Raw genomic sequence first — 23,699 nt, forward strand, 5'->3', positions numbered from 1 at the left:
ATTCTAGTCTAGACATACCTTATACAAGTTAGTATCATGCTCAAATCCTTCTTTCTTGGCAGAAGCTTGTATAGGGCTTTCTAAAATAGCATTGCAAAGGTAACTGATTATTGAAAGAGTAACAAATGTATTGAAAAACAGTATCAATTTCAGGCAAAATAACTCAGAAGCCAGAGTTCAGCTCAATTTGTGCGGAGCACCCTCTAAGATTGTCTTTTCTCAGACAGTGATTCCTATAATTATCTTAGGCAGACAAGAGAATTCCTTCTGACACACTGGTGATTCTCACTGGAGGCACAGCCATTGTATTAGTACTTTTAGTACAGTTTAGATATTTTCAAAATATAAGAAATTTGTGATGTAATGGACCTCAAATAGAAAATGAATAAGAATCTTTAAACCTTTCTGGTTCTAGGTGCTTGTTTACCTGTATTGTTATTATTTCAGTGGATTTAATTCTGTCATGTCACTGAACTTGAACATAGCATACATAAGAGAGAAATGTAATCAGAGACTGAAAAACAGACATTTGACAAACATTAAATACAGTTACAAGTATTCAGTCTGTGTTTCATGTGGTCATCATCCCAGTGAGAGCCAACTGTCCATTATCAGCAAGTGTTACTTCCCTACTTTTCACAATTTCTAATTGTTGTTCCTTGAGTATTATATATTAAAATCAGCTGGTCTGCAAAGGACGAGAACAGATATTGTAACCATGCTGCTGAATAATTAAGTTGGGAGCTGGGAGTTGGAGGAATAATATTGGCTTTGAAAGTTATGATGAGTGTCTCCTTGATGCATATCTCAGTAGATGTGAAGCTCCCTTTATTATTATATTTTTATTTTTTTCTTTTGTCATGGACTGTCTCTAATTTGGATCCTTTGCCCTTCCATTTTTGAAGCATTATTCTGTATAGTTTTTGCCACACTTTGATCCCTGAGCACACTGAATAACAAATTTTATAGGGGAAAGACATCTGAATGTTCTCACATCATATTTTTCCCACAAACTGCAGTTATATTCAGAAAGTGGCCTTTAAAAGTGACATTGTGAGTTTCCATATGTACTGTGTCAAAATCTTTTGTTTCATGTGTATCAATTAAGAAACAAAGACTTTTCTCTTAGCTAATCCTTTGTTTCAGCTTCCTCCCCACCTGTAGGTAACTGGGAGTTTGTTCAGTCTAAGAACACAGGGAATTCTGTCAGCCTGAACCCCCTTCCTCGTGCTGAGATTTGTTAGGCACTATTAGCAAATGGCAAAAGTATTGAGTCATCACATAAGAGACAAAAAGGAGGCTGGTTTCTCTATAGCCCTTATATTTTAGCCACTTTTTAAACCCTGTGTTCATGCAATTCCTTAGTGTCTTTCACAATATTATCTCAGCCACTGGAGTGAAAATGAAACTACGTTCTATTTATTCTCAACATGTATCTGAGTGTTAAGATGTTATTCACACACCCTAGACATATCAGTTCATAGAAATAGTGTAAAAAAACACTTCTATCCATAAGTGGGCCCTTATGTACACACAGCTAATAGCTTTAGTGTACCTACACATAGAACTCTTCAGCCTAGGAATTCTTTTTCTAAAGGATAAAAGCCTCACTCCTTGCCAACTAATGTACAAAGCGTGCACAGAACCTTTCCAGGAAGGAAAGAGGAAAATAAAAGCACCTGTGCCATCAGACAAGTGACAGGTAAAAAAGTATCAACACATGCAACATTTTCCTGTTTAAAGAAAATAGATTTCTGAGGTGAGAAGAGATGGTGAAATAAAGATGTAAGAAAATGAGCTGGTGAAAGCAACTAATTGACATTGTGAAGGCATGGCTAGGAAAAAGAAGAAATAAAGATAAGACTCATTGTGTAACTACAGATCGTGACAGTGATACATAAACCTGTAGCTAGGACACTTCACAGAGAAGAAAAGCTTGTTTACTCATAGGGATGCAAAGGAAAACACGATTATCTTTCTCTGATGCAATTTTGCAGTTTTATATTGTTTTGTGATGAGTATCTGTGTTGAAATCCTTAAGTAGTACATCCAAATCTACTCCTGAACTGTAGAAAACGGGCAACAGAATAGGAATTAGCACAGCCAGTTCTAAAGACTGCTATGCTGCAATCGGAGAATGAATCTGAATCCAGAAAAGGAATGAGATTCTGCCAGAAATACAGGGAGTTGCTCCCAGACCCTTTCTTTGTAGCTGTCTTTACCTAGAAATCACAGCTCAAAGTGAGACCCGCACTGGAACCCAACAGGCTTAGGGAGAGCTGCTCCATGGCACTGACCTGCATGACTTTGGATCCTTTGCAAATATTCAGGGATTTCAGTGTCTGTGAGCTACAACTCTGGATGAATGACTAACTGGATCTCTGGATACAGGCTTTGCCTGATTCCAGATAAATGCTATTTGTGATTTTATTCCCACAAAGATTCCTGAGGAGGGATGTCTGTAACATTGTGGAGGAGAATAAAATAAAATCAATGAAAATGAAATGAAAGCAAACAAAATGCCGGATGGAAGCTCAGGCCAATCATTTCACTTACTGGTTCCCTTAGACAAGATGGATTTGGCTGCTATTCCAAATATTGTTGGCAAGGTTTATATACCAAGCAGCCATTCAAACATTCAAATAACAGAGTAATTTATATATTAATAGAGCAAAGAGTTAATTGTGCATCACGTTAGTGAGTGATTTTGAAAGGTAGATGAGGAGTCCTTTTCTCTATTATTTCTATAATAATGAAATTTTGGTTGTCCATCTGCTCTTTTTACCTTTGAGGAAGGGTTTAGTCCCAGCTTATTTTGTTGATGATAATTAGAGTTTCACGTCACTGACCATCTGGAACAGGAGATGTGACCACTGGGAAACTAACCAAACTTGCTATTAGCAGGAACTTCAAAAGAGCTTCTCTCCCAGAATAGAGGAAATCCCACATAAAATGTTTCTATCTTTGCTTAACAAAACTTCCTTTCTTTTCTCCTCCATAAGCTTTACTGTACAGATTAGTGTTATACTTAAATCAGAGGAAAAAATGCTGTTGAATTAATGTAATGCTTCTTAAAGCCAAAATGTCAGTATGAAAATGGGCACTCAGAAGAGAATATTTTCAGGAAGTAGTTCTTACTCAATTTTTTTCACATTTCAGTATTTCATATCTTTTTCCAATATTAGTGCCATATTAAAATTATAGTTAGGATCTAGTTAATACATGCTGAAGGTCTTACTCTCTGTGCTGCTGGGTCTGTGTGAGCTGGAGTTCATTTCCCCCTCACAGAGCTGTGCTTTGCACTGGGAGCAGAAGGTGCTGATAAGCCAGCAGTGTTGGTGCAGCTGAGCAGTGCTGGCCCAGCAGCAGCGCTGTCTCTCCAGCATTCCCAGTGGTAGGAGGTGAACAAAGACTTGGGAGAGGACACAGGCAGGACAGCTGACCCAAAGTGACCAAAGGGATATTCTGTACCATGTGATGTGCTCAGCAATAAAAGCTAAGAGAAAGGAAGAATGGGCAGATAAATGTTACTGCATTTATATTCTGGAACAACTGCTCCACGTAAGTGGCTGGGCATCACCCACCCATGGGAAGCAGAGAATAAAATTTTGTTGTCCTTTGCTTTCACACACAACTTTTGCTTTATTAGTGTGGCTTTATCTTCTCTCCTGAGCTCTTTTCCATCTTAGTTTCTTTCCCCCCACCCCATCCCATCCCTCATCCAGAGAAGGGAGCGATGGAGTGGCTGGGTGGGCACCTGCTACCCAGACAGGGCCAGCCCTCCACAGTTCTCTAATTGGCACTGGTTTGTCTATGCAATTTCTTTGAACAGGCAGCCCTCAGTTGCAGACTGCTAAACTAGAGTAGATTTTAGTGAGCAACGTTCTGGAGATTGCCCTGAGGGATGTATGAAGATAGAGCTTAGCTCAAATCAGCTGGGAATGTCTGTACTTGTCAGACCAAATCAAACCAGAGTAGCTGCAGGTATCTCCCTCCACTTATACACAAATAGACATGTAAGTTTTAAGTTCAGAATTAAGAGCACTGCTTGCAGTCCTTGCAAATCACACCTAAGTGGCAATTATTTAGCTACACTTTCCCTGCAAATGTCCAAACTGGCATCAAAGCTTCTTAATTTCAAAGATCTCTATTGGGAACTCTTCAGAACTGAAGTACATTGTGGTAGCAGTCAGCCTGGTTTTTGAGCTCTTCCAGATGTTTTTTCTTGTCCAAATAACCTTTTTCTATTGAATAAGACAGTTTTTTCCTGAGAGCAAGATAATTACATACAGAGTCTAATTCTACTTACAGAGACAACTCCCTTTTATTTTAAAATGATAGTATTGATATTATTTCCCTTGAAGTGTTCCAAAAGAAAGCAGATTTCATCCTCTCTGGATGAAATACTATGTGTAAGAGTCTATCTGGCTCTTACAATAAATTAACTTACATATAATGTCTCCTGGCAGGAAAGACAGAGGAGGAGTGTGTGTCAGAAAGGTGAGGGAGTCCTTTCTGCCATTTCATTTGTGAGGTACCCACCAATTCCTATTCACTGCCCAAATCCTTCCCAGAAATACAGTACTGGAGAGCACAGCTATCTCAGAGAGACCGAGAGTTTGTCACAACAAGATACTCCATAAAAATGCTGTTATTCCTTAGACATCAGGTTATGACTACATGAAAAAAGAATCCATCCCTGTTGTGGGAGAATGGACTATTTCTAGTGGCTACCCAGAACACTAGGAAAGACTGATGTCTCTCCTGATCCCTTTGTCAACCACTTCAGAACCTCTGTGCTAGAGTTCAATTTGAATTTCATCATTCTAGCCTGCTCTAAGCATTTATTATTTTTTTTACCAACAATATCAGGTAAACTGCTTCCTCCTGCAAGCTTTGATCTTTTAAGGCTCAAATCCTTTAGCTACTGAGGCTGTTAGAACTGACACAACTCTTCATGAAATTCTTTTGCATGTGCATATGTGCACATATATATATACTTATGTGCATGGGGAATTGTCCATAAAGCACATCAAAATAATGCAAATGTTATCAAATACTCAAAAGTTACATAATGCCAGAAATTTTCGTTTCTTACACAGGAGGAATTGAGAGGTACCTTTAGTAAACATTTTAATTAAATGCAATTTTTAAGTTTATTTTTTCAAACACAGAAACCCCCCACTCTCCATACCCAAGACATCGTTTCAGTGTGCACTCCTATCTTTTGGAGTAGGAACTTTAATGGTTTCAGGATATACTTCTGTCACTTGAGTAAAGAGAATAATTGATAATGGTAGCATCAGCTGCCTTCCTTCAGTGCCAGACTCAGCAGGAGTGACTGCAAACCTTTAGTTACTGTACTTCACAGCTACTTCAGTGATGAGACTCAGCAAATTTCTACTCTTAGGCTTTATTCCAATGGTTACAGAACTCCACTCTCTCCTTGTTTCCACTTGCTTTTGTGTTGGTCTCAATCTTTGTCTCCTTTGACAATGGAAAGACAATGGTCACCATCTCCATCTCACACTACCCATTGCCCTGAACCGAATGAGCAGCTCCAGAACTTCTGTGGCACTCACCAGTCCCTAGGTCTCCCAGCTGAGATAAAAAGAAATTATTTCTAGAGATAATCTAGGACTGTAAACTCCAACCTCCTTCATACCCTGAATTCAAGAGAAAACCTGTCTTCATTTCTGGTGCAAGCACCTCTTCACTATCCTTCTTATTATGTTGTGACAAACAGAGGAGGTAATGAGGGAGGACACGAGGGGTGATGTGACAGTCACAGCACTGGGGACAGCAGCTGGCTGAGTCTGGGGACCAGCAGTTGCAGGGAAAAAAGCCACATATTTAAGTTTTAGATGGTATATGCCTAAAAAAATGAGATCTTGGAAGATTTTTAGTTCATGAAGTTTATCAGATCTCCACTGAGATTTGTCAACTAAACATTTTGGAAACCCTTAAAAATTTGCATAATTTTGTCACACTTTCACAAGGGCGAAAGATATGTAGGAAACAGATGGATAATTTCCTCTTTCCTCCCCTTGGAAATGACAAGTCTGAATTTCAAAGTGGTACAGTGAGAAAGCTTTGTAATTATGTGGTTGTAAGGCTTCTGTCCAAGATAAGCACAGAGGTAGTCTATAATGGCTCTGCAGAATGCCAATTTAAAAAGGGAAAAAAAAAAAGAGAGAAAAAAATCTTCATGGAAATTGCAAATACAACATGGCAATGTAGTCTCATTGGTGACATTTTGGCAAAGTCACAAGCTGTGACAGAGACAGAAAACACTCAGGGCAGCAGTTGTGCAAGTGGCCCTGAGAGAGCTCAGTGTGACAGAGCCAGTTCATTTCTACTGTGTTCAGGGCAATGGGACTTCTCAACATTCCCTGTGAAGACCATCATACCAGGGAAAGACATCCAGTCTTTTTATCAGTTTGCTCTTAATGCATTTGGAACGTTGATGTTCCCTAACTAATTGCTAATTATAATGATCTACATATTCTGAATGTAATGTGCATATGTGTATGTTATTTGGATTCCTAATGAAATTTCAGCACGTTTCTGGAGAGACATAGTGATGCTAGAATTTGGATTTTGAAAAGGAAGGTTTAAATATGATTAAAACTTTGAACAAAGTAGTATCCCAACAATACATTGAATAAACCGATATTCACATTTTTCCCTTAGTAATTTCTCTATCGTAAAATCTCAAAAAAGTGATATCATTTTTAGACATGAAAACATTTTAATTTTGTATCCCCATTCACTGAAAGTTTACTTTATTTTCACTTAAAAGAAATCAAACTGGTTTTCTTTCCACATTGTTCTACTGATCTGTAGCAAGCACAGCCAGAAGTGATAGTGAGAGAAATGAGAATAATGGAGTGCCTAGCAGGCTGCTGTTCCTGCCTCAGACACACTGGGAGAAGGTTACAGCTAGGTGAAAATATTCCTGAAGAAATGTATCAGCCTCCTGAACCATTTAACAATGTACATCTTCTTTATTACAGTGTTTTCATTCCTAGAGAGTAAGGTGAAAGGTATGTCTAAACTCTCATTATAGGATGTTCACAGTTTTACATTTTATTTCTAGCACTAGCAAGACTTAGTCCATAGCTTGGAGTGTTTTCATTGTGCATTGTTAGAGTGAAGTGAATGCAACAGTTTCTGAGGCAAGACTCCTACGTTCTAGTAATTATGAGGGTAATGAAGCTAGGCAGAATAATTTTCCCTTATTAATGGCTGTGTTGTAGCCTCATAGAACTTCCTGTCTAGGGAAAGTATTTACTTTTGAACTAAGTGGTGGAAATTAATGTGTTATACTACATGTTTATCCATAAATCAATGGAGTCTTTACAAAGCCAGAAAGAAAAAGTATCTGTTTGGCTGCCTGTCATTTCTGTGAGGTTTTTCACAGTGCATTGGATATGCCAATAGCATATACCTTAATTTTAGCAAAGGAAGATGGTCCTTAACTCTTTCGATCTTAGCACTAAGGAATAATTCATGATCAGCTGGCAGTTGTATGTCCAAAAGTCTTAGCATGGGTACATACAAATAATTCATTCTTATCAAAGCAAAATCTCTCATCCAGTGTATTTGGTATTATGTCGCTTTGATCAAGTGATTTATATTTAGGAAATTGGGATGGGTAGGATTTTATTATCCTTTAGATTATTTTCAAGATTCCCGTTAACTTCTAGATATCCTTCAAGTAGCATATGTTTAAGTAGCAAGGCTTAATGGTGACTTATCATTCAAAATTCCTGTACAAAGGATAAAGAAATACAGACTTCCAATTATTTTGAGTAAAATGTCCCCAAAGATGGAAGTCAGAGAAACAGAATGAGCGTTTGAGTGTGTATTTGTGTGTGTTTTCTTGTTTTCTCTTCTGGCTGTTAATCCTTAAGAATAAAATACGGTTTTACTGTTTTGATTGCCTTAGAATTTGAGACTGAAATTCTACCCACATCAACTTCCCTGCCTAGGTGGGGATTCCCTCTCTTTGTTTAATTTTACCATGAGTGAAGTTCAGTAATCCTCCAGATTGCCAAGAGCTATTGGCAGGTGCCGTAATCAGCACTGACTTCACGCCTGAGCGAACCAATTTCCACAAGGTTCAGCGGCCCCGTCTCTGCTCTCAGCAGCCCCAAGCTGCTGAAATGAGCCCCCCAGGCTGTGGAAAGCCAGCTACAGTTTCGAAGGGCTCCAGGCAGAGCAGCCTTTGCAGTTCCAAGGCAAGGAGAAAAGGTACAAGACGGACGCAAAGCCACCTCTCAGCCCGTCTGCCGCCCTGGCCGAGTCCCGCTCCCTGTCCCGCTGCACAGGCCGCTCTCGGCACCTCTGTGCTCGTGCTGTGAGCTATTGCTCTTCGTTCAGCACGTACCAGAGGTAAAGTTCACTTTCAAACAAGTCTGGACCTATTCTTCTATCACCTTCTCAGGAATTCTATCTTTAAATATTTTTTCCCAAAAGAGGCTTACATGGAGCTTTTACCTTTCCAGCACAGAGGATTTTTCCAGTGGATGACTATTAGTACGTGTACTGGGACTTGCTGGATTATGCTTTCTTTGTAGAGCACTGTCCAGCAATTTTGTTTTAATGTTCTAACATTAAGGTCTAACAGGTTAAAGAACTTCAGGCTATAGAGTGATAAGGTAGTAAACAATAGGTAATATTGCCATTCTAAGATTTCTGCCATGGCCAGGATTATTCTTTTTATAAGCTGTAAAAAATAAAATGTTAACATATTAGCAGAAAGGTAGAGGAGAGCTTGAGGCCCACCTTTCTCCTACAGGAATATTACTGCCATTCTTTATGCAAGGCTGACCAGCTTTTCTAGCAAGTGAAGTGCCTTTCCCTGAGGTGAAATTTCATTCTGTTTATTTGCTATATTTGGATCAGGAATTCAGAATATCCCTAAATCCCCATCCTCAGCTCCAGAATATCAAGAAAACAAAACATGTAACGTGTTTTGTTTCTGACGTTATTACTGCCAACACTAGATCATACAATTCACATCTGGATTTATTTTAGAATTTCTCATAACAACAGCTGCATTTCTTGTCTTCAGTTGGATACATTTTTAAAAATTAAAATTGCCATGGCAACAGCTGCAGCCATTTATTATAAAGCAATAGAAGTGGAACTAATATTTGTGAGAGGAGCTTTGTTATCACGCAGGATAGCATTTCATTCAGACAATGCCAGAGTCATTTTTCCCTAGCTGTTCCATTTTTTAGAAGAAAAATATAGAAAATATTTTCAATAATGAAATGTAGGTGGGATTGAACAGCTCAGGAGATTAAAAAGATTTTCTTCTTTAGATTACTGGCTCATCTCAAATCCAGATTAGCAAGAGGCAAAAATTATCAGCTGTTTGGTGGGCACATGGAAATATCGATAGGGCTATGGAGCTCTGAAAATCCCATTCCCACAGCAGCTACGTTCTCAACTGCAGCACAGAAACTGAAAACTGAGAACACAGGGTGTGTCTTCACTGGGGGGGAAATGCTGTGAGCCATCCTTGAGGAGTGCTAATGGTGAATGCAAAGGAGAACTCCACAGGCAGCTTGCAGTGCTAACACAGAACAGTTCCAAGTGAGCTGTCCTGCCCTTCACATCCCTTGCACTGTGTCACCTGAGAGAAGGGAACTGTTTTCCTGAGTAAAATGTGGCTAAAGAGGGATGTTTGGCACAACCTCAAGGTTAGGCTGTTCCAAGTCAGGACTGGGATGGGGTCATCTAATGCGTGGTCTGGGCACATTAGAAATCATGTGGGCCATTTTTCTTGCATCTGTTGGCAATATTTCTTTGAGCATTAATTTTTTTTTTAAATCTAAGATAGAAAAATTGTACTGCAGATATTAAAAAGCTATATGAACTGTAGATTTTTCTCATTTAACCCCCTTCTGACTATGAAAGAATCTGTTTTGCATGCACTGGCTATACAAGGATGATATACCACATACCAAAGACCACATTTCTTCCTATTTATTACACATTAGAGAGTCTTAGGCAGAGTGAGGGAGAACACTGAAATAGGAAAAAACTTTTGACATACTTTCCTTCTCCTTCCATTCTAATTTTTGTGTGATTCTGTGTACCTTATCTTTATCAATTACATTCAGCATCAGGCCTCCCAGTGTCCTGGTCTGTTCAGAAGTTCCTAAAGATGCTGAAGCTCAGTGAAGGCAGTAGACCAGGGGCTCCTTTCTTAATCTCTGTCAGAAAACATTCTGCAAGTGAAAAAGCCCAAGGCTGTTGATAGGCCAGAAATTTGGCACAGCCAAACTGAAGAAATTTGGCACAGCCAAATACTCTGGCACCCTATAGTACTGGCAGTGGATTATCCAGCTGCTCCAGGGACTACCTGCATCCTCTAGCAGCACACTTAGCTGTGTCTAGGATGTAATGATTTAAATACTAACAGTAGCATAAAAATCTCTTAAAAGACAAAGAGTACCCACACTTGCTAAACTCTAGGTTTGTTGCAAACATGGATTATAATGTAGTCTGACTTCATTAGATTATTTTTGAGTCACAGACAGTTTATTTCAGGGATATAACAGGAAAAACACAAGAAAAAACAAAATTGCACCTTGTGCCTGAGAAAAATCTATGAAAGCATATCATTAGTACATTATATTTTTATAATGAGATCTGGTAGAATATACGACTGGTAGAATATAAAAGTGACAGCTGGTAGAAATCACAAAGATAGTTTTCTTTCTCCTACTTTCTCACTTAACCTTTCAATTCCTTGTAGCATATTCCCAGCAGCATGTTCCCAATTCTGTCCCTCCTCTTCAGCATTCCTAGGTAAGCTTTACAGCCACTGTTACACTTCAAGCAGTGACATGGGACAGCTGAGGCTTGGCAGAACAGTGGTGAGAACAGGATCCTTTCCTGTCCCACTGACAAGAGGAGAAGCAGTGAGAGGAAAGCCTGCTTTCCTCGAGGTGAGCAGGACTGGCACTTAGAGCTTCCTCTCCCTGTCTCTGGGAGCACTGAGCTGTGCACAGACAGGCTCCTCACCACCTGGAATGTTGTCTGTGAAAAGACACGGGATGCACCACCCTCAAACACATCAGATTTTCATAAGCAGAGGTCACAGAAGAAAAAAAGTCCTTTGGCTATTAAACAAGAAACTGCTGTATACGTTTCCATTGATCAGCTAAGCAATGTGATATTACCCCTCACTCCTTTGTCCACGTTCATTCAAGGGGATTTCAGAGAAGACTGCAGTGTATTGTAGTCCTGTTTAACGAGCTAAATCTCGGGGACAAGTTGGTTTAAAGCCTGGAGGAGGGTGAGGTGAGTAGAACTATGCATTTGTTAAGGATAAGAAGCAGCTGTTACTACAAAAGCCATGCTGCTTTCATCCCTGGGTATTTCACAGTGCTCACAGGTCTAGTGGGTTCTCCTGCAGTGTTATGAGGATGAGTCAAAGCCTAAATGAAGGGAATACTCTCTGGCATAAACTATGTGTGATTTTCTGTTGTTTCAGTCTAAAACTGCTCCTGAACAAAATCATGGGCTGTGTGATTATAAGAAAATTACTATTTAATAAAGATTTAGTGGAAACTCTTTCCATTTAATCTCTGCTAGTTGCCCATAAGAACAAAGGCTTTTTCATGGCTAACCAACCCACTTAAAACCTTCCTTAAAGTGTTTGGGTCACATCCTGCTTTTTTTGTAACACTAGTGCACATCTATACCAACTGCACTGAATGAGTGGAGTTACTCCAGGTACTCATCACTGTAAGGGTAATTTGAGGCAGTTTCTCCTCTAGAGCAGGATGACAGTAAACCACAGTGATTTCCTGGTAATCTGCTGCAGTGTTCTAACGCTCTGCTCTGTGCAGGCAGCCATCAGCCCACGTCCTTTTGTCAACAGGAGGTGGAGTTCAATTGACATAGATAAATGTAAAATTTGTTTGCAGGAGTGAAGTCACTGTGGAAGTCTAGGGTAGTTGAAAGGCTTTGTTACCTCGTCCTTGACTAATCCCAAAAATTTTAGCAGAAAAAGGGGGTGTTAATTAAGATTACCCATTCTTCCAGTAATCACCTTCCCTACCCCTTATGGACACATGAGTCAGTGTCTTGTGAGCGTGCTCTGTTTTATTCTTTGCACTCCATTTGTAGAGCAAATGAAGTCCCATAGTATCACATTCTGCCTCTTTTGTACAAGTAAACCTGAGGCATGGATCGAATTAGGCCTCCAGGAGCACATTAAACTCTTGCTCATGCTCACAGAACACTTGCAATTGCACATTAATTCAATTTTTTGCTTTCAAGAGAGATATATCATCTTCACAGAAAATCCTTATTACAGGGTCTCATCACCCTGCACTAAAGGGAAGAACTGTCACGTAAGGGGAAGGTTGTGAAATGTTTCTGCTAAATATTTTTCAGCTCTTTAAGTAACTTTGGAGATGAGTGGCTCACAAGTAAAAAATTGAAAGATAACACAAAGGTGAATAATGAAGAAGAATATCAAGTTAGTAGTGCAAGATCCAGGAGTGAACAATAGCTCCTAACTCAGGTGACAGGGGTAGGAAGGCAAAAAAATATCCTCAGGATCATTAACCAACATTAGCAAGAGTCTTAACACATACAGCACATCTAACTCCCCTTATGGCACAATTAGCATCATGCAGCAGATTTGGTTCAAATAACATAGAAAAAACTATTTCATTTGTCTTTCCAGATATTGACTGAAGAATTTTTAACTTGTTCATTGTTTCATGCTAACTCAGAGGGTTGATGGGTTGCTACTTTTATAGTCATGTTTTGTTTGCAGAAAAAATGTGCATTTTTTACAGTACTGTTCCACCTTGTTCTATTTTGCATAAGCATAAGTGATTACAGAGAGATGCCAGGCAGGGGAGAAGTCCAGCACTTTGTATTAGTACAATATATTTATCTCTTCCTTGGTGGTTGATTCTTTGTTTCTACTTTCTTAGCACTATCTGCATCTTCCCAGTTGCTGAAGCCACTAAAAGCTCCCTAACTGGGAGGACAGACTTCAAGCTGCTCTAGATAGACACAGGCCTTTTCTCTTCATGCAAGGTTTAATAAGAATGGAAATAAAACAGGGAGTTGGATTACAGTTCTGATATCCAAATGAGAAAGGATTATATTTGTAGGCACAGAAATGTGTAAATTATGTGCTTTTGGATATGATCAGCTCATAAGTAAGGACAGTCAGAGGGATAGCACAGAATGCAGCACATGCTGTCACAGACAACCCACTATCAGCCATCTGTTTTCTGCTGATGTGCTTCATTCCTCTCAAAGATATGGGACAGGAAAGAGTTGTCACTGTGACTGCGATATTTCCAAATGGATTTATGAAAATTAGGCATTTAGAAGCAATAGCAGTCATTTGAGAATGAAATATTCCCATGCCAAGCCTCAGAGATATGTGAACAACTTTTACTTTTAAAGCCTTCATTTTCTTTTACATAGATTTTAAGCCCATGTTGCTGTTCATCAGGATTTCTTTCTGTCAAAGATAAAAACAGGTTAGAACAAGGTAATGAGAAGCTCAGATACTTGTACAGATGGCAGTGCACACCATTTCTCAGGTGCACTGGGGCAGAGAAGCTCCACACCAGATCAGATATGATGTTAGACTTGAAATTGCTCTGCCTGCAGGCCCATTAGGTCCCTAATCATTGTCAAAACTATCATCTCACATCTCCTTTCTACGAGTCAAAGTGACTGCAGCCCTGCAGTGAGCAAGCTCTGAGCAGGCTCAGGAGGATGCAGGGTGTCCGGCACCTCTGGCACAGGGACTGGCAGAGCTGTTCCTGGGCACCAGGGAAGCTGAGTTCAACCCCATCCAGGTGGGTGAGATACCAGCTCCTCTTACGGCCCAGGTGGTGGAATTTGAGGGCAAGAATGGGATCACCAGGATAGATGGCTTCAAGGCTCCCATGGGAGGTAGAGCAGACTTCCTAAGGATAATGGGTGGGGAGACAGAGAAGGAGGGAGGATGTCAGATTTTCTGCAGTCCCTGATGTTTGAGGGTAGATGACAACTAAGATCTGCATTAGGGAAAGTCTACCTGGAACAACACAAACTATTTGTTGTTTTCTCTGGCAAGTTGCTCCTGCTGAGTGTCAGCTCAGGTTTGGACACAGAAGAAAACTGAAAATAGTTACCAGTGTAAAAGCAATAAAAGCTCATATACAACAACAGTAAGGGTTAGCTTGGTTTAAAGTAACCAAGATAAAATGTCCTCTAGTATTTTAGAATTTCTGGAAAAGCCTACAAAGGAGCAACGTTAGGTAAGAAAACAGGAAGAAAATAAGTTATGACACAGATAAAAAGAAACAGAGTGTAAGCCCAGACAGAAAATAGTTTCTGGAAACAACTGCTAGACCTTTTTCTAGAATTAAAACCAATAATACTAGTACTAATACTAGCAGTGATGAACCCAGGCTATAAGTGGAATAAAAACCATGATCCGCTCTATTGCCAAGGTGAATAAAATGTTGGGTATCCATAATGAAGGTTCAAACACTGGCCAGTTGGGCAGTAATTTAACTACCAGTCTTTTTTTTTTTTTTTCTTTTTCCTTCCTTTTATTTTTTAGCTGTTATATAAAGCTCTATATAAATAGAAAGCTTAATATCTGTATTTCTGCAAAGTCTCTGTTTCAAGAACCTTAAATATCTAAGAATTTGCCAATATTGTCAGGAGTAAATTCCACGGAGACAGATTTGTTTATACAGAGAGATGTACAAAAGACTCCTCTGTGTTCCTTTTATGTACTGATCACTGTTTTAACACATCTGAAAAATGCATTTGTTTGTTGAAAATTTTATCTAGAAGATCTCTGCATATTTGTTTCAAAACTGGTAAAATTGGCTACTTCTGCTAGTCCTTAGGCCTTCCTGCTCTGGTGTGCCTGTGCTTTGCCTTAACTGCCTGCAAACCTCTGCTTCATACATGCTTTTATTGGCTTGGCACGGTCACATCCCAAACGTCCCCGGTTGTTTTATCTTTAGAGTTCATCTACTTGCTTCTCCTGTGGGAGGAGATATTTTGTGAGGAAGCCTAAGCAGGCTCTACCAACTTGCCAAGAGATGGTGTGTGTGTCTGGTGCCATGCATGGACTTTCACATCTGGTTTCTAGTTCAAGCACATATTGGGGGTAAATTACAGCTCTGACATTTTGGCTTCCTTCCAACACTTTTAGGAAAACTATATAGCCAAAAAGTTGTGTGGGAACATAAACTGTTTGATTCCATCCACTTGTCTGAAAGATTCAAGTTTTCTAACATGCTGTAGTGACCTACCTTTTTCTGCACAATTATGATTTCAGGAAAAATAACCTTCTTTCCCTCTTAAAAACAACCTTGAACTCTAGAATACTTTCTTTCTGGCCTGTTTTATTTTTCTTAATTAGCAGTTGATGAAATCACAATGTAGTTCTATAACTATTTATCACCTGAGGGAGATCCCACTTTATTCAAAGAAGGTATTTTAGGGAACATCTGACCTTCCTGTATTTTCAGGTATTTTTTGCTTTGTTCACATTGTCACACATTGTTCCTGATTCTCTTCTGTGCAGTGTTACATGGCACATGATGAAGTGGCAAGGAGGACGAAGGGCACTTGGCTAAAGGAAGCCCTGTGGCTTAGCAAGTGGAAAGAAATGTTCCTCTCCAAAGCTGTTTATTTTCATGTTGGTCAAATAGACAGGACAAAGACAGGAATAAACCAGTCTGTTTACTGGTTATTTCTAATAACTGACTCTACATAATTCTATTAGAAATTTTCTGCTGTTAGCACATACTTTGTTTCTGATGCTTGAGTGTATTTTCTTTAGCATAATGCATTTTTCTGAAATTCATGCAGTACAGGTGTTGCTTCACTTTGGCTTATATCAAAACAAAGAATCTTTATGCTGTTCTGCTAGGTAAGACTAATTAGCATCTCTTTATTTGATGCTGCCATATTAGCCCTCTGCACATCAGGTTTGGACAGAAACAAAAGTAGGATACAAGATTTAACCTCAACAACAGATTTTTCCTCAAAAAACTTAATTACTGGAAAATCTTTGCTGCAATGCTAAGTGCTTTCTATTTTATTTCTTTTTTCAAAGGAAAATACATTGTGCTGTACTCACAGGCTGGGAAAACTAACAGGAAGGAAAAGATCTTATGAAAAAAGGAACAAGCAAAAAGTAATCAATTAAGATATTATTGGAAATGTGATTGGATGCTTTCTATTGCAAAAGCCCTTCTGTCATTCAGACCTTTAGTACTAGACCCCTCTAAAGTGTGTAGAATGAAAGTGTTTGTCACGCTGAGCTTTCATCCTAACATGATCTCAGCAGATGAGGGGAGGGAAGTGGAATGCTTAGCGTGGTACAACTGACACAAGCTGTTAATCCTTCTATCTGCTCCAAGAAAAACTACCACCCCAACTTGCAATATATTGCATAAATAAATATTTCCTGTATTTCCTTTTTAGAAAGCTGTGAAAGCACTTGAGCCTGTCCAATGTTGTTGGCTCAAGGAAGCACAGAAGAACTGGAAATAAAAAGAGATCTGTTAAAATAGCTGTCTAATATAGAAAGTGCTGACTAATCCTTATGAAACCAGCCAGGAGGTGACGTATTATTCCTGACTCCAACTAGAAGGAGAAGCAGAGGTTATCAAGCTCACACACAGGTAGTAGGGATGGGACAGGTGTCTATGAGATACATATATTGAGTATTCAGTGAGGAGTTGACAAAAATCTCTCATTCCTATCCTTGCACTCTTTCTTATTATGGCTGGCCGATAAAGCAGGCCTTTGCCATTAAATCTGTTCATTTATCAGTCTCTGAAAACAGTTTTCTGCTGCATTTACTTTGAGGACTCCCTTAATCCACCTCTGATACAAATTTACAGAAATAAACCCTTTTTTTTTTCCTTAAACTCATTCAGCATTTAAAAAGCCTCTAAAACCTAAAAACAGTTTGAAATTTAGCATCAAACCCTCCCACACTGCTTATTAATGAACTGCAATCATCCCCTTTGTACAGGGAGCACAGAGAGCAGATAGCAGAGAGGGCAAGTCATGCCAGCAGGGCTCTTGAATTGCTCTCCAAGGAAAAGGAAGAAGAGTCGAGGCACTACAATTTTAATTATGGTTCTCTCCAGTGTTAACTTTGTAATTTTGTTTTTATGTCAAATAATTGGTTTGGCAGAAAGTAGTGGAATAAACAGGATAAAATCCTGTCCTGTTAAATTGCAGCTTATATAGAAAATCTCAGGTAAATTGTGTATTTTGGATGCTTAAAAGGATTAAAAGTTAGTGCTAAAAAGAAGCACATCCAGAAAAATAAACAGCTCTACTAGAGAATAATGCAAAATGAAAAATAGAAGCAGATATTCTTTGAGCTGCAGGGAAACAGGAGTTCTCAAAAGATCTAGACGAGAAACCACAGTGGTATAATGAGCATATGCCATGTTACGGTGCTTTTAAAAAATCATAGGGGGCACACTGAGTAGAAAAACTTTTCAGTGAGAATGAGTCACTTCATACTTGTTCCTGAAATAACTACATTAAGAATAGGATGCTTTCTTCTAGTTTTCTTCATCCCTGAAATCTGTTGATAGATTGGAGGGCAAACTATAACCCTCACCAGTCTTAACAAAGCCAACTTTTCTTGCCCAAGATTAACATACTTAATAAAAAACCATTTACTGACTATGGCTTACATTTGACTAATAAATTCTCACTCCATGTCAAGACCTTTTTTGTTACTGAGCATCCCTATCATGGTCAGAGCCCATCATTCTAACAGCACCATTTTCCTTGATTTTAGAACATCTCTGAATTCACCACTCAATGCAGGCCAGAGCACCAGTGGCACAAAAGATCATTTTCTGATTTATAATTCACTAAGCAAAACAGACCAGCAGCTGCAGTCTTTGTACTTGGCTGGGACAAACATCAAAGAACCAAGTGGCTGCTTTGCTGTCAAGACACACCCACAAGTTTTTAGGCAAGAGAAACAAAGAATTATAACTGATCCCCCTGGTCTAAGAAAGCCACAGTTGAAAAAGGATGGAAAATTTTGATAGCAACATGTTGCTGATCACCAGTTCCTCTGCTGCCAGTTTTGTGTCCTTGCATCAATAGCACCTTCCACTAGAAATCCTCTCAGCGATTTTGTGGGGGTGCTAATCAGCAAACTGGAGATAAGAGATTTTAGTGCTTAGTTAGTTCTCTTGTGGTACATGAGCATTCCCCCCTCATATTTGTGGTGCACAACCACATGTCTTGAGAATCCTTGTGCCATTTCTGCAGACTGAAAATATGAGAACTGTTTTCACATCTTTGTGTTATTTCAATGCATCTGTTTAGAAAATCCTTTACACACAACTTCAACCCTAAGCCTTATTTCCAAATGAAAAACATCAGACTGCAAGGATCGCATTCTTAATATCCAAAAGCTTAAAACATTCACAACTTTTTAAAAATTCTAAAATTTCAATTCTTAAAATACCAATAATTTTCCAGCAATCCAAGGCACGTTCTGGAATCCAAAGCCAAGCTCAGCACATTTTCTTTGACAAGGATCATAAAAGTACTCAAAACAGTACTCAAAGCAACAGAACAAAAAGATGTAAAATGTTTCTTAATTAGTTTGTGAGGCTTACAGCTATTTTGTATCTGTTCAATATAACATTTCAACAAAAAAGGATATGCGTATATGGAGTTACTGGTGTTCTGGGTAATAACTGACTGCTGACAAATAACAGCTCTGAGGTGCTCAAAGAATTATTTAGTGCACAACCCCTTTTCTTTGGTGCCATCCTTTCCCATCCCAAAATACTTGTGGTGGCTGCACTCTGGGGTGGGAAACAGGAGATGACCTCGGACAACTGCAGCACCTTCTTTCTGTGGGACAACATTCATTCTGTCCACAAGTTTCCTATTGCTGAGCTCTTGCCACGGAGCCAGCCCTGGTTATGAAGGCTTACACCAAGTAGGAAAATGCTCAGTGGTTTGTGACAAAATTGCTGCTGCATGTGTGGTACCTGCTGTGATTTGTGTCACCCATTTGAACCTTAGCCACAAAACTGCACTTTTTATCAAGGATATTTGCAAATATGTAACTGCTCTGAGGACATATGGCCAATAAATAATTCAAAGTTATCTATCTTCCCTGCAGTTTCCTTATCCACCTACCACCTTTTAATGTTTTGTTGGCCTGGAAACAATATTGTTTATGGCACTTCAAGTATAAAAGTGTTGCTGACTGGCAGTAGACTATTTCCAGGGTGATACCTTGGAAATAAATTGGTTCTCCCCAGTTTCCATCTGCTTTGCTCTCATCTGCTATTAGCCCAGAGAAGTCTTGTTTTGCATTTTGAGTGCCTAAAACTGTTCATTTGCAATTATTGATTCCAAAATTGTTACAATGTGATTGAATTTGTTATTCCTTTTTCTCTCCCTCTCCCCCATCCCTTTTTTTTCTTTTCAGCTCTATATCCATTTACAGTCCTAAGGAGAATCCTAATGCTTTTGATGCTGCTGCTTTCTTCCAGTCAGTGGGAAATTTTCTGGGGATCTTTGCTGGATCATTTGCCATGGGATCCTCTTATGCTGTTGTCACAGCTTTAATATCCTTTATGGTTTGTTTTCAGGGAGCAAATCTATATATGTTAGAAAAAATATGCAATATCTGAGAGTGACCATCTTTAGTTTGAACCTGAAGCTTTTCACTGTAGGCTCGAGTGTTTGTAAAGAAACAGATAAATCATAAATTGACAGGAAATGTCATTTGTCAGAATCTACAAATTTCTTTTTTACCTTCATCATTAGGCAGGACCCTGGCCTTTATCACCCTATTTGGAAATAATTGTATTTTAAGGAAAGTATTTTGAAATATATTGAGGTTCAAACATGAATTTATTAAGAACAGCAACTTATTTATGAACTCCAGGCTAGCAGCAATTATACAAAAATAGAAAGGAAACACTACAGCGTGACAGTGTGACCAGCAAGACCATCAGTTTAACTAATCTGGAAATGAAAGGTCTGTCTTTTGCCCTGCATTTTTTCTCATGTTTTACAGTTCATATAAAATGCTACTAGAAAGATCAGTGATTTTGATCTTTCTTGCATTCACACAAATGTAAATAAATGCCAGTTTGTTTATAAAACTGGACAAAATGACTTCCTTTTCCTTTTTTCTGGGAAAAGGAACATCAAATGGAAACAACTAGGTATTAATTCAAACTCCACAAAAGTACTTAAAATAGCTGACTTTAAAATCTGTTCTGGATTTTCCTCCTTGAGATAAGTTAGAAGCTGTGCAGTTCTTCCCAAATTCAACATGTATAGATGAGTACGGTGGGAGCTTTCTTTCTTTCATCTTTTCTCAGATTAGGGGTAATTTCAGTTTACAAAACAGTTGGGTTTTTATTTTTCCTTAGTAATCTTTTAGCACTTGACAAAATTCACAAAGCTGTGTGAGTTTCCTATGTTGGAGACAGGTCTGTTTTTCCTCCTATCGTGGAGTGCCTTCTTATCAGCAGAAGCTGCTGGGCTTACAGGTAAGTATTGCATTTAATTAAATAAAAGCAATTTCATAATATGCCTCTAGTGTGGGTAAAATGCATGGTTTATTTTAGGCATGACATCCTGTATAAAGCTTCTAAAAGCCTGTTGCTATATTGAAGATTGTTTCATCTTTAAGAACAATTCTGCAGTGACATTGAATAATTCTTCCAGACAAAGACATAATAGATCAGGCTCAAGCCCTCAGTCTTTCTTCCCTGCATTATCCCATCCCTATTAGTCCCTCTATTAATCCCCCTATTTTCTGGCCAGCTTCGGGACCAAAGATAACAGTAAGTACAAGGAAGGAAATAGGCAGTGCCTTGTGATTACCACTCTGTGCTCCTCTGCACACACTCCATATCCTGGGCCCTTCTCGTTTTTCTCAATTATCAATAATTGAGACCAATTATCAATAGTAAACCAAGAACAGGGCCAGTGGGTTGTATCCACCTTTATAATTACAAAAAAGAAAAAGTCATCTTGTTCAGTGCACCTACATGGACATTTTGGCATAGCCATGTCCAAGTGACAGGTAGAAAGATGTGTGATCCCATTGTTTCTTCATTAATGCCAGGAAAGAAATTGTGCAATCACAGTCAATTATGTACCAGGGCCTCCATTAAAGGGTACACAGAAGTTTAGGCAAAATGTGTAAATGGATATAGTTACCTACACAGCAACCTATTGTATAGTGTGATTCAAAAGAACTAAGTTTCTATGACCTTGATTGTTTTAATGCTCTTGAGGTTGTCACCTCTGAAATCTGGTGCTCTAATTAATGTCAGGGAAAATCAGGAGAAGAAAAATGCTTAATGGAGTGGTATTGCAGCCCACACTGGTTTGTTTGCAAAATTGTTCAAAGCCTTTTGAAGGCAACAGTTATATTTTTATTGAGTTCTCTGGAGCCAGCATGTTACTTTTCTAGTATCAGCCACATAATCAAACTATTTCTGAGTGGGTATTAACATCTGCATGTCTTACTAATTATACCACTTTGCATCCTGTTTTCTGCCAAATTCTTCAGGCCAATGCATAAAAACAGTGGTACATGAACTGAACAAAAGGGTGGTATTCCATTATATCAAGAAAATCAGATACCAGGTGGAATGAAAGTCCATTTTGTCTCTTAACAGCTCTGTACTGGTTTGGGCAAGGGTAGCATTAATTTTCTTCACAGTAGCTGCTGGAAACAGCCCTGGTAATTCAGGGATATTTCAGGTATCACTGAGAAGCACTTACACAGGGCCAAGGGGTTTTCTGCTCCTCAGCCCACCAGCAAAGGGGCTGAGGGTGCCAGGACAGCTGACCCCAGCTGAGCCATCCCAGAGCAAGAGAAGCTGGAGGAAGAAGGTTTCTCACTCTTACCCATCCCACCAAGGAGGAGGGAGAGAGGGAGTGAGCAGCTGTGAGAGTCTGAGCTGCTGCCTGGGGTTAGACTCATCAAGCTCTTAAAAGTGTGAATACTGCAGAAAAATGCAAGCAGAGAAGGAGGACTGTTGATCACTTGCCTGCTACTGGAGGTACTGATTTCCTAATCCAGTGACTTCCAAGTAAGGACTGTTTGAAAATGCATTCCTCACAGAGCACAAGGATGCTATGTTTCAGCAACTGAACAATTGATTATACATTACACACAAAAAGTATATTTGTAAAGGAAACACTAATATCTTTCAGAGCCTCAGGTGCTGCACCAAAGGTAATTTCCATTTCTCAGGCATAGGAACAGACTCTATGTCCAGACAAAAATAATTGGCATATGTCCTTTTTGCATGCTGCAGTCGTGATGATGGACAGCAGAGTCTCTCCTGGTAGTTACCCTGAAGAGTGTTTCATTGCTCTTTTCTGCTGTAATATATAAAATATCTGAAATAAAAGACTTAATTATTGAACACCACAGATGGTGGTGGTAGCCATGGTAAGGAATTTTAAAAAGACAGAGACAGAGGAAAAGAGTGGAACCAAAGTAAAGTTTCAATTTAAGGGAAAAAATAGAAAACTGTTTGGAAATTTAACTAGTTCTTATTAAAAAAAAAGAACTGGTGGAGGAAAGATAATTAATTCACCAAAACATATATTCCAATAAAAAGTATCAAGCATTTTTAGGTCTATCCCTAGCATTTTTCATGGGTATTTTTCCATGGGTTCTGAGTTTCAGGTGGAAATTATTTAATTACTGTTGTGAGAAGGCAAATTTTAATCTTGAAACTTTTATCAGTTGAAACTTTGTCACTTAATTTCTGTAAAAGGCTTTTGTCAGAAGCTGTTATTACAGAAAAAATCATGGAGCCTTTCTTGTGGCTTCAGAAGTTCAAAGCTGTGTTTTATAAATGCATTTACTTTATTAATACTGTGCTGACATTACCCATTAGTTGTCTGGCTTAACCAATTTTGATGTTGCTTTTGTCTTCTCTCAGTTTTCTCTGAAACAGTTCTAACTCTCCTCCTTTCAAAATACTATTTTAAACTCCAAGCTCAGCAGCAGAAATACTCTGTTGGTTAAGAAATTTTCGCCAGGCTTTGGTTCAGCTCCGATTTCTCATAGCCATGCTGAGGAAATCTGTGCAATGCAGCTGTGTGCAGTGCCCACACAGGTGGGCACACACAGGCACCTGCTGCAGCAGGCAGGGGGAGCCCAGGAAAAGGCAGTCGTGCTTCAGGACACACTCAGCTCTTACTCCACACTCCATCTTTTCCAGTCTTTCCCAGCTTTCTTGCTTTGCCCTTTGTCCCAGTGCATGCAGGTTCTGGTTTTACAGCCCCGTGCCTGTCCTTGCAAGCAGCTGTGGGAATGCAGAGAGCCTCCCTGCAGCAATGGCACAGCTGCACCACTGCATTCAATGCACCACACTCCTAGTGTTGACATGCTTCAAAAAGTAACTGGTTCCATTAGACGTTTATGCCTATATTCATCTTCATTTTCCTTGGATATTGTGTTTTCTCTGTTCATTCCTTCTAAATGAACTTCAAAGACTAGTACTTCCCTTTAGCTATAAAGTAATGCAATTGCAAAATAATTTTATGCTTATAATGTTTTCCACAGTAGTCCTTCAATCATCCTGAGCTTTTTGAAGTGTAATATTGAAGTATTTGATAATTTAGAATTAATGGGCTAT

At 39.0% G+C, this 23,699-nt stretch overlaps 1 protein-coding gene across 5 annotated transcripts in view; it reads left to right on the plus strand.

Annotated features, from left to right (window-relative positions):
* Window positions 1–23,699, plus strand: part of SLC9A9 (solute carrier family 9 member A9) — a 182,223-nt gene that overhangs the window by 52,151 nt on the left and 106,373 nt on the right. For 4 of the 5 annotated variants that reach the window (XM_068200782.1, XM_068200781.1, XM_068200779.1 and 1 more), the window contains 2 exons: window positions 19,505–19,648; window positions 20,479–20,579. The exons of the other annotated variant lie outside the window; for it this stretch is intronic. In XM_068200782.1, coding sequence (XP_068056883.1) covers window positions 19,505–19,648; window positions 20,479–20,579 — 245 coding nt within the window. The remainder of the gene's footprint in view (window positions 1–19,504; window positions 19,649–20,478; window positions 20,580–23,699) is intronic. 5 annotated transcript variants of the gene reach the window in all.

This window comes from Anomalospiza imberbis, chromosome 10 (genome assembly GCF_031753505.1).
Source record: "Anomalospiza imberbis isolate Cuckoo-Finch-1a 21T00152 chromosome 10, ASM3175350v1, whole genome shotgun sequence".
NCBI lineage: Eukaryota > Metazoa > Chordata > Aves > Passeriformes > Viduidae > Anomalospiza > Anomalospiza imberbis.